At 34.8% G+C, this 11,823-nt stretch overlaps 1 protein-coding gene across 2 annotated transcripts; it reads right to left on the reverse strand.

Annotated features, from left to right (window-relative positions):
• Nucleotides 1–620: 620 nt before the first annotated feature.
• NEET (2 iron, 2 sulfur cluster binding protein) lies at nt 621–3,390 on the reverse strand. 2 transcript variants are annotated; one of them, XM_089448823.1, is made up of 3 exons: nt 3,102–3,390; nt 2,409–2,535; nt 621–1,027 (listed from the first exon to the last, which is right to left on the reverse strand). In XM_089448823.1, the coding sequence occupies exons 1-3, from the start codon at nt 3,323–3,325 to the stop codon at nt 995–997; spliced, it is 384 nt and encodes a 127-aa protein (XP_089304949.1). In that variant the 5' UTR covers nt 3,326–3,390; the 3' UTR covers nt 621–994. The 2 variants fall into 2 exon arrangements, with proteins under 2 accessions (XP_089304949.1, XP_089304950.1); XM_089448824.1 differs by lacking the exon at nt 2,409–2,535 and having other exon boundaries at nt 3,102–3,381.
• Between the last annotated feature and the right edge of the window lie 8,433 nt (nt 3,391–11,823).

The following is an 11,823-nucleotide window of genomic DNA, read 5'->3' on the forward strand; positions in this document are numbered from 1 at the left end:
AAAAAATTGAAATTTTCATTTTTAATATTTGATTTGCTTCGTTTAATAAAAACCTGGAATTTTGGCCCTCCCTATTTTCCAAAAAAAAATAGTATTACTGCATCGAGACAAAAGGACCAGTGGAAGTCAAGTTCCCTATGAAGTTGTTACCATATCAATGTCTTTTCTCACACTTTACTAAGTATGCCACAATAAAAATTATCAATGATTCCAATGTAGGTTCAACTAAGGTCTTGTTTGATTATTCCAATGATGGTCCAACTATCAATGTCTTTTTTCACACTTTACTAACCTTGTCACAATAACAATTATCAATGATGCCAATGTAGGTTCCACTAGGGTCCTTTGATTTATTCCAATGATGGTCCAATTTTAAATTTTTTCTATCAGGATGGTTTCTTCTTTTTCCTTTTAAATTATCTGGATACTTTGTTTTTTAAAATGAAAACATCACATCTTACGCAACTTTGATCTCTAATATTTAACACGGTTTGAATAAAAAATGTTTATAAAAAATCAATATAAACATATTCCTAAACCTAAATATTGAATAAATTCTTATTAATAACAAACTAGAGATGACAGTATTTACCTATTAAAATTACATGAAGTCCTTTGGATTATCAGTAACGAATAGTATTAAGAATTTAATAACGTTATCAAAGCCCGGTTAACACATGCAGCCTTTCTTAAAAGAAAAATAAACAAATAAATTCCATCTGAATTCAGTGCCTGGGCTTTAGAATAAATTCCAATTAGAAAATAACTTGAGCTCAATCTCATATAAATATTGGTTTACGAACCCATGTTCTTTTCCATATTTATTTCTCTCTAAACACGTAATCCTAATCCTTATTAGAAATTCAATGTCTAATACTTCACAGTGCTATTTCTTCAGGAGCAGGGGACCTACATTATCGCCAAGTTCTACTTCTTCAAGACTAGGGGCCCTACGTTATCGCCAGTGGCCTTATTGTGTTTGACATGGCATCCATCACAAAGAGGAAATGTCTGAGATCTCCAGCACCTGCAATCACATTATAAAAAATAAATTATTCAATGTCATGGCTTTCTCTTTAACAAAAGGATAAAAATTCAAACTCAAACTTTAAGTCTGTTCAGTGGACATTGTTAAAATTCAAACTCAAACTTTAAATCTGTTCAGTGGACATTGTTTTGGAATAAAGCAAACTTGAATGAATGAATGTTATCACATATGGCCGGATTGATTTTTACAATGTAATGGGATCATTTGAACATTATCAGAGTGTAACTGATTACTAAAGCATGCAAAACATATGTAACTGATTACTTAATAATGATAGCAACTAATCATGCACAATACAATCAAATACAGGTAAATTTCATCTGGGTATGTAACCGATGTACAGAAATAAATAATAATGAGAGCAGCTAATCATAGCACAATACATTTGATTACAAGTAAATTCCTTCTAGGGAGTAACTGCTGTACATAAATTATTGCATGAAGATAAAATCAGGTAATAAATAGGGTAAGCCTTTTTCGCTGGGCAATTCAGAATTTGTGCGACTCTTTCTTCTTTCTCCATTGATGTTCTTTTCCCTCTGATCTGATGGTATAATCTCCAATGAACATATTTATTCGACCAGAAAGACTAAATCAACCAAGGTATCATTTCTATAACTAATGGGCACTGCAAGCTTCAAATCTCTCCCATTGATGAAATGTTGAAATGGGTATTTATATTAGCTTAATGCAGAGTTCATAACTTACTTGGTTAATCAAAATATTCACATATTGAGTTATAGAATTGTGCAGAAAAGATTAAAAAAAAAAAAAAAAACAAACAGTTGTTACAGTTTAGAAAAAGTCCAGTAGTAAAATGTTGCCTGAGATGCAAAGTCCAAATTTCGAAAATACACAAAGTCCAATTTCTTTCAGTAAGTCAATGTCAAGTAAGGGTAGACCAAATGATTGAAGTGTGCAGTTAACTCCCTCACCACCCAAGTTCAATTCTCCAAATGTGCTTAGCCTGTATTGATTAAGCTCAAAGAATTTTCACTCCTCTAATCAAATAAAAAACATCTCTACTCTACAATTTATAATCTCTACAATTTATTATTTTTTCAGAAAGAAAAAGCTAAATTATATTATATTGACTCAAGATACAAAATAGTACATATCATGCTGATGAGACCGGATAAACTGGGGAGATGTAACACAAAAACTCGGGGATAAGGTAACTTAAGCAGATCCATGTAGATGAGACACATCGTGCAAGAACAGAGGGGAAGAGTCGGCAGAAAACATATATATGCCATACAAAAGCTTGGAAAACAAAAAAGGATAAGAAAACCAGATCAGATAATCAAAAGCCTGGGAGAGAGAAGTCCTGTATGGAAAATGCTTCCCCTCCAGACTTTACCTCCAAGGACCAGCAGCCTGGATCAAGATAAAGACCGTTCTTTGACAGGCTGTCTGCAAGCTGGTTCTGTGCCCTGTAGATGTGCTTGATGGTGCAATCTCGTAAATGGCCCCAAAAGAACATGATCCTGTCCATCCAAGCAGAAAGGTGGAGGCATTTGATATGGCATTTTCCATTTACATGATCGACCATGATTTTTGAGTCCCCGAAAATTATAATCTCTACAATTTATAATCATTTTTTATTAGGATTTATAATTTATAATCATTTTTTATTAGGATTTATGTTTAACGATATTCCCCGGAAGATTATTTAGGGTTATAAATCTTTTTGGCCCAAATTTAATGAGTTTAGTTTTAAATCAATTTTATTTTTAATTATACTTCCCCAATTTACATTAACATTCAGAATAACCTTGTTAATTATACTTCCCCAATTTACAGTAACATTCAGAATAACCTTGAAACAAGAAACTCATATCATCTGAACTTTTTAAACACCAGTAACCTAAATCGTCTGAATCTTGAAAACCTAATCATATCAATTTTTAAAAACGATTAGAAAAAAATTTAAAAAATGTACCTCGACTCATCAGAAAGGTCGAGACTGTCCAGTTACTAATGCAGAAAATCCAAGGAAGCGGAAGAACCTAGAAAATTAAAATTTTACTAATAACGGAGAAAACCAATCTACCTGCAATAAGCGGTGATGGGCTTTGAAAGTTCGGCGACTAGAACGCTATCGACCACTTTTTCTTCACTCTTTCTAATGGACGGATTGATTGCGGCCGGGGTACTCTCCGCCCTTATAACTCTCACAGTGATTTTCGGAACAACCCGAGTATTATGAGTATATTGACGGCCTGTCAGCTCCCTTAATGGATTCGCATAGCCCCATTTGGCGCTGCAGGCGGCCATTTTCTTCTCTCCTACTTGCTTTCGCGCGATTGGGGTTTGAGAGGGTTCGTGTAAATATCTACGCGTCTCATCTCTGCCACACCTCATCTTATCTTGTGCGTACCACGCGCTCCTCATTGGGTTGATTACACGTGGCATCGGATTACCGTTGAATGTTTTGATATGCCCAGAGGTTAACTGTGATTACGTGTCTTCTAAAAATCCTATTCATTCATTTAATTGGGTGGCCTAGTGTGACTAATAACACTCGAATATGACAAATGTGGATTTATTTTTTTTTCCTTCTCAAATTTGTATAAACTTTGGTAAGTATTTTGTGAAGTTTGTATCATTTATTTGAAATTTTTATGAGTTTTTTGGGTGTTGAATTTAATTATGCATTCAAAAACCAATTTTGAATAACATAAAAATATTCTGACCAAAATCTATTACAGATTGTTTAGATTATCTTCCGGATCCATGGCATAAAGATTCTTTTTTATTGACGTTTCGAACCAGCAACGATGGTTCATCTTCAGGATGTGAAAAAATATTGAAAGACTGGTCTTATTTTTCAATTATATATATAGAGATGCTTAGCCGACAGATATAATTAATTTAATTATTTTTTTTACTATTACAGATTTTGAATAACATAAAAACAGTTTGACCAAAAATTATTTTGCTAGATTTCCGCCAAAAACTCCAAAACACAGAGTAGTTAAACAATACCCTCTTGTTAATACAAACGTGGCTCTGGAGTATGGAGAATTGTGTAAACGGCCCTCATACATTGAATCGACTAACAATGGATAGATTGACCCAATACAAAATAAAAGGGAAGTTTGTTTTAGGATTTGACTAGAAGATGTGGAAATATGGTTAGTGTGGTTTACTTTACCACTGTCTCACCTACCCAATTTCTTAATTAGAGGTTATAGTGGTAGTGGTGGGAATCAAATGTGAGATTTTTCTAATTGCTAAATTCTCTCATTACAAAATAAATTAGGTTTTGGTTTCATTGTTGTTATTATATACTAATGGTTGGATTGGGTTTATTTACAACAACAAACTACATTGTTGTTCTTATTTGGATTAGGTTTATTTACAACAACAAACTACACGACAATGAAAGGAAAAAAGGTAAGTAAAAGCAATGAATTGAAGATATTTTTTCACTGATATAGGTATTTGTTGTGTAATGATCCTTGGACTGAAAAATCATTCATGAAACTCAAGGTATGCATAGTCACACTCTTTACAAATGTGTGAATTCAATCAATGATATCTCTCAAACCAAGAAATGATATCAAATTCCATAAAAAAACACATTTGAGCTAACAAAAAATCCTTTTAAATGAGTTATTATGCACCCTATGAAATTATCTATAGAGGTCGTGGCACCTACATAAAGTGTTGAAGATTGTTTCCCTGTGTTCCATCCATTATTGTGCTTCTATGACAGTCATACCATTGTGGATAAGAGAAGAAATGGCTAAAATGAGGTCATCCAAGCTTCTAGTTGTTGCATGTTGACTATTTGAACTGACATGGTTGTATAAATCTGCAATTACTTTGAATGCAAGAACACATTGAGAGGGTCGCAGAGGATGCCAAGGGTTTGTAGAGCAACATGTGTTGTTGTAGAGATCATGGAACATTCGTGCGCAGTTGTGAAACACTAAATTGTTTCTAAAATGTTGCATAACTATAGATGTAGTGAATCCATGTGAGGATGCTCCCATAGTGGTGAATGAAGTTCTGAGGGTAGAAAACCATGTAATGTTTGTGGACCAATTGTGATACTTACAATGTATGGCCTAGCAAATAGACTCCCGTGGTGCCAAAAGGAGGATGGAGATGTAGGTTTGAACCCTTCATAGATAATTCCTGCAAATAGATTCTCAATCAAATGGAAAAAATTCAATGACAACACATTAGTAAAGAGATTTTATTGTGGAAACCCAAAACTAGGAAAACTAGCAAGGTTTTTATCAATATATTATCTTTATAATGTTATAATATAATGTATATGTCATAGAATTCATAAACCTCCAATCCATTAACCCTCAATTAGAATACAACCATAGTTCCTTTGACCAGATCTACAAAACCATGGGCATAACCGCGATGCGCCAAAAAATCAATTAAAGTAAAAACGCTGAAAGTTGCAAAAACAGACACAAAAAATCACCCAAAAAAAAATTAGGGAAACTCTACACAAGGGGGCTAACCCCCCCCCCCGTAACCCCCCTATGTACATGTTGCATATAACTCATGCAAAGGATATAGCACATACCCAACATTCTCTCATTTTTTTTATTTGCATACAAGAGGCCACAAGAGTACACAATCAACAATCTAAGGCAATTATGCCTATTGTGTCTCTACACCAAGAAAACTTCTTAGTGCTCACAGATTTTGTTAATGCAACTGCACCATTCTTCAAAGTATCCACGATTACCAGCGACATCTTCTTGGCTTCAATTATATCCCTCACATAGTGATACTGAACATCAATATGCTTTGTCTTCAAATGATAAGCAAAATACTTCGCCAAGAAAATTGCACTTTGGTTATCACAATCTATCCTTATAACTTGTTGTACCAACCTCATACCTGAACACAATCTTTGTAACCAAATTGCTTCCTTGCTTGCATGAGTGGTTACCATGTATTCAATTTCTATGGTTGAAAGTGTCACTACAGACTATCTCTTGCTCATCCAATCGATTGCTCATCCAAATAGGTTAAACACATACACACTTGTAGATATTCTACAATCCATACCTCTAGCCCAACTTGCGTCAACAAAGCCATGTATGTCCAACACTCTATTCAGTCTTAGTCTTCCTCAGTAGCACAATCCATAATCAATAGTGCCATGTAGATACCTAAAACCCCTTTTTATTGTTATTTAATGCTCCTTCCCTAGTTTTGACATATACCTACTCAAAAAACCCAGTTCATGTGCAATGTCTGGTCTCGTACAAACCATTGCGTACATCAAACTTCCAACCGCACTGCCATATGGAACACGAGACATGTCCTCTTCCTCTTCTTGTGCCTTGGGACACTAATCTGCAAATAACTTTACACCTACATGAATAGGAATCTTGACCAGTTTACTTTCCTGCATATTAAACATCTGCAATATTATCTCAGCATTCTTCTTCTGATTTAACTAGAGTTTCCTATTTTCCTAATATGTTTTAATTTCTATACCCAAAATGAAATTTGCAGCACCAAAATCCTTCGTGTCAAATTTAGAAGATAATTGAGTTTTCAAATATTGGATGATTTCCTTGTCATTTCCAATCAACAACATATCATTTACATACAATACCAAATAAATAAGACAATCACCAACTAATTTAAAATACACGTAGTGATCTACTTTGCTCCTTGTGAATAAAGTCCTTGTATATATGTATCAAATTTTTGATACCACATCATTAGGGATTACTTCAACCATACAAGGACTTTTTCAGCCTACATACCAACTCTTTCTTACCCTTCACTGCAAATCCTTTCGATTGTTTCTTGTAGATTTCTTCTTCTAGATACCCATGTAGGAATGTTGTCTTCACATCCATCTAGTCTACCTCAAAATATAAAGCAGCAACAATAGATAAAAGAAATCTAATAGAAGTTAACTTTCCAACAAGAGAAAAACATCACCAAAGCCAATTCCTTGCACCTAGAAACAAGTGCTTGCTACTAACTGAGCTTTGTATTTCTCAACTTTTCCTTCTACATTCAACTTCTTCTTAAACATCCATTTGTTGCCAATGGGTTTTCTTCCAACCAACAACTCCACTAGATCCCAAGCCTCATTCTTGTCCAAGGTTGTCATTTCTTCAACCATGGCCTTTTTCCAAAGTTTTCCATCCTCTGAATCCATTGCCTCTAGAACAATTCTAGGATCATCATCAGTAATAAACAAAGAAAAATTTTAATGGAAATATGGTGGAGTATATCTTTTTGTTGGCTTCCTTCTTTCTCGAGATCTCCTCAAAGCTAGAGTATGTGGTTCTTATTCTTCTGAATCATGGTCTTTTGTAGAGTTTTTTGTCATCATTCCTTAGTTCAAACTCTATATTCTCTAGTTATTTCTCCCTTGGTAGGACTTCTTGATAACATCTTCCATTTCTCTAAATACCACATCTTGACTATACAAAACCTTCTTTATTTTTTGGTTCTAAATTTTGCAACATTTTAAATCATCTTTATAACCAATAAAGATGCACCTTTTAGGTTTTCTATCTAGCTTAGTTCTATTTTCCTTTGGAGCAAGTACATATGCATCATAGCCAAATACCCTAAGATGTGCAAGAGATGGTTTCTTACCAATCCATACCTCATGTGAAGTCTTATCATCCAACGTTGATGAGGGTGATCTATTTACCAAGTAACATGCAATATCCACTTCCTCTAGCCAGAATTCATGTCTTAACCCAGCACCATTGAGCATGCTCCTTGTTTCTTTCATCAATGTCATATTCATGTATTTTGCAACTTCATTTTATTGAGGTGTGTATGGGATACTCTTCTGCCATGTTATACCACACTTCTTACAGAAGTTTTGAAACTTATTCCCATGAAAATCTCTACTATTATCCATCCTCGACACCTTTATTTTCTTCTTTGCCTGATTCTCCATTAGATTAAATCTGTCAAAATCTTCAAATTTCTTCTTGAGAAAATAAATCCATGTATTATTCAAGAATTCGTCTATAAATTAAACATAGTACACATATCTACCCAATGATGGAACTGACACAGGTCCAAACACATCACTATGCTCTAGTTGTAGTATTCTCTTTGCCCTGTTAGCACCAGAGGAGAATCTCACCCGATTATGTTTCTCGTATAAACAATATTCACAGACATTTAAATCCATAGAGAAATTAAACGTGCCTTCTACCCTACCATTACCATGTAATACTCGAAGGCCCTTCTCTCCAATATGTTCCAATATTTGATGCCACAACATAGTATTCACTCTAGAGACTATAGGAGTTTTTCCTTCTTCTGATCCACTCTCATGAACAATGGAACGGTTGCACCCATCACTATTAGTACTTCCCAGCAGCTTATACGAAGTTCCAATCTGAACTCCCCTCAACAATACAATTTCTCCTCGAACCATCATGCAGGTATCATTTTTAAACATTGTTCTTACACCTGCATCACAAATCTTGCTTACATAAATCAAATTCTATCTAATCCCAGAATGTGCCAAACACCAAGGAGTGTTCTAATCCTTCCACCCATGAGCTTCAACTTGACTTTTCCCCATCCTATGATTTTGGTTGTCAAGTCATCTCTTAAAAAACATCACCACCATCATATTTTTCATATTCACTGAACCACTCCCTATGGGGATTCATATTAAAGGATGCACCCAAGTTGACCAACCATGACTCATGATCTACATGTGTACTTGAAGAAGCCATGTAAAAATCCCCTCCTTCATATGAGGTAGTTTTTACTTCTAGAGAATGAGCATCTTCATATCCCTTCTCTTTCTCAGGAATTTTAGATATGTAGTCTTTCTTATAATGTCCTTCTTTTCCACATCTCCAACATACCTTTACAAATTTTCCTAGAGATTTAGATCTTCCTCTAGATTTACATCTCCTGCTCAAGGATTATTTTTATTTCTACTCTTAGAACGTCCTCTTATAGACAAAGCAATTTCTACTCTTAGATCATCCTCTTATAGACAAGGCATCTTCATTCTGGATTTCCATGTTTTTCCACCCCATCTCCTCTAATAATAAGGATGAGACTAGTTCATCGAACTTTAAAGTAGTTGCATTACTACCTATGGAAATAACCAGACTATCACACGATTTTGGTAGAGAACATAACAAATTAATGCACTTATCTTGATATGAAATCTTAATATCAATAGATAATAGTTGACTCACCATAGTATTGAAGGAATTCAGATGTTATGTCACTAAATCTCCATTTATCATCCTCATGTTATATAGCTTCTTCCATAAGGAAAATTTGTTCACTAGGGTCTTAGATTGATACAAAGCCCCTAACTTATCCCATAAAGCATTTGTTGTATCTTCCCCTAAAACATTCATCAATACTAAATCTAAGAGGCACAATCTTATTGTGCTCTTTTCCTTTCGATCCAACTTGGTCCAATATTTTGTTGACATCCATGTTGGTGCAGTACCTAGATCCACAACAATCCACTGATATTTTTCCACCAACAAATCTTCCATTGCGAGCTTCAACAACTCGAAACTCTGCCAATTGAATTTTTCAATATCTATCTTCAAATTGTTCACCATTTTCTTTTCACCACAAGAATGGATTTCGCAGATCTCCCACTGTAACAAGGTCTACCATGGACTCCAACCAAGCCCCTTATCGACAAAGGTGTCCCCTTGAAGCCAAAATTGATGTGATACCAAAAGTAGATTTTTAACCCTACATAGACAATTCCTACAAATAGATTCTCAATCAAACAAACAAGATTCAATGGAAAACACACACATTAACACAAAGATTTTATCCTAGAAACCCAAATCTGGGAAAAATAGCAAGATTTTTTTAATATATTATCTTTACAATGTTACAATACAATATTTATGTTGTAGCATTCATAAACCCCCAATCCATTAACCCCGGATTAGAATACAATCATAGTTTCTTTTACCAAATGTACAAAACCATGGCAAAAACCACCATGCACCATGAAACCTCTAAAAGAAAAAATTGTGTGTCGAAAACTACCATACACCCTCGAAAAGGGGGGGTGGAATCCCCCCACCTGTGACCCCCTATGTGTATGATGCCTATAAGTCATGCAAAGAATATAACACATATCCAATAGGGGATTGTTGCAAAACTTTAAAACTGAAATATGCTTCAAACCCTAGTTCTGATGGAGTAGTAATATGCTCAAATACCAATGATCCAGATTTTGGGACCTAATATCCAGAAGGCTTGAATGCTGAGAGAGAGGAGGAGAGAAAACATACAGGATCTACCACAAAACTAATCAGAAGAACATTGATGATAATGTAACTTGAAACATCACAAAAATATGAAGAGAGAGAGAGAGAGAGGATTGGAGAAGAAGGATTCGATTAAGAAGAACCATTACATGCAATGATACCAAATTTGGTAGCTCTCCTTCCCAACCTTCACTCTCTTCCTATTGCCTTCTTATAAGGTGTGTTATTGATGGAGTCAACTTTAATCTATCAATTACAAATTTATTAAGTTCCCTTTTACATAAAATTATGATTTTATGAATTATACATTCAAGCTTAGACTATAAGTCACCCTAAGATTTGGATCAAATTGTCTCTTTATCGACTTCTATAGCAACTGCATTTGTAGCAATTACTTATGTAGAAATCATTTCTATTTGTGATCACCTTCATGAATAACAGAAGGTGATGAAATGCTCTCTTCAAGAACTTTGACAAGTTTGTCCAGCCATGAATGAGGCATGGACTTCCTCAATTTACTTTTGGCAAGTTGTAAAATACATTAAGAGAATGTTGTAGGAAGGCTTCAAATGTAGCTTATGAAGCCAATTCTTTTCTTGGTTATTGTCATGGCCATCTTGAAGGTTCTCGTAGCAAATTATTCTTGATCACCATCCTAGAAGTACTAAGGGAGACTCTCTTCTACTTGAGGAGAAATCTCTTCAACACATTCTTGGAAGAGGGTTACTATGTCCATTTATATTATTTGTTCTTATGGGATAGAAATAGGCCTTTGAGTTGTTAGTTTGTGTGTAGCAGCGTCAATATCTTATTGAGTGGCCTCTAGTGTAGTTTCCATATATTCTATTTTTGGTTCTTGGGGAGCAACAACAAGGTATTCAGAACCTACTATAGTCATGATGTGTTCTATTGTTAGTTCTTGAGTGCTAGTAAGAAAACCCCTTGTTTTTTGTTCTTGTGTGCTAGTAATAGAACCCTTTGTTGTTAGTTCATGTGGTGCAGCAATAGGATATTGAAAACCTACTAGTTACTATATGTTTTATTATTCTTTCTTGTGTGGAAATACGAGAACCCTTTGTTGTTGGTTTTTGTAGAGCAACAACAGTCCTTTGAGAATTGATTACAATGGCTTTTGGAACAACTGTGGACCTTGTCCACCTTTTTTTGGGTATTCTAGAAATGTTCTTGATGGTCTTGATGGTTTGGCCCTTTTCCTTGATTCTCCTAGTACTTTCATTAGCATAAAGAACCCAGCTTTAATAATTATGCAAGGAACCACTCAAATTGTTGGTGGATCTAAAATCTACACCTCATTGTCCCATGTGTCTGATAATAGTTACATGCTCAACAACTTCTGCAACAACTATCCATCCCTACTTCATGCATTTTTGCATGTCCTACATCATCCTATTCCTTACCTTCTTCAGGAGCTTGTTCTTCTTTTCCCTCTTCTTTTGGCTTTGCTCCTCCTTTTTCTTTCTAGGCTTGGAGAGGCCCAATGAATGAATGCTTCCTAAGTCTAGTTAGACTAAG

The sequence above is a fragment of the Pinus tabuliformis genome, chromosome X (assembly GCF_031772625.1).
Source record: "Pinus tabuliformis cultivar Carrire ecotype Pingquan chromosome X, CPIR1, whole genome shotgun sequence".
In the NCBI taxonomy this organism is placed as follows: Eukaryota; Viridiplantae; Streptophyta; class Pinopsida; order Pinales; family Pinaceae; genus Pinus; species Pinus tabuliformis.

What these genes read in the sequence shown, in the direction of transcription:
- NEET (XM_089448823.1), bottom strand. Translation starts at nt 3,325, where the DNA reads ATGGCCGCCTGCAGCGCCAAATGGGGCTATGCGAATCCATTAAGGGAG. An exon ending in CCCATCACCGCTTATTGCAG is followed by an intron (nt 2,536 to 3,101) that starts GTAGATTGGTTT and finishes TTGGATGGACAG; the next exon opens with GATCATGTTCTTTTGGGGCC. An exon ending in CAGGCTGCTGGTCCTTGGAG is followed by an intron (nt 1,028 to 2,408) that starts GTAAAGTCTGGA and finishes ATGTGATTGCAG; the next exon opens with GTGCTGGAGATCTCAGACAT.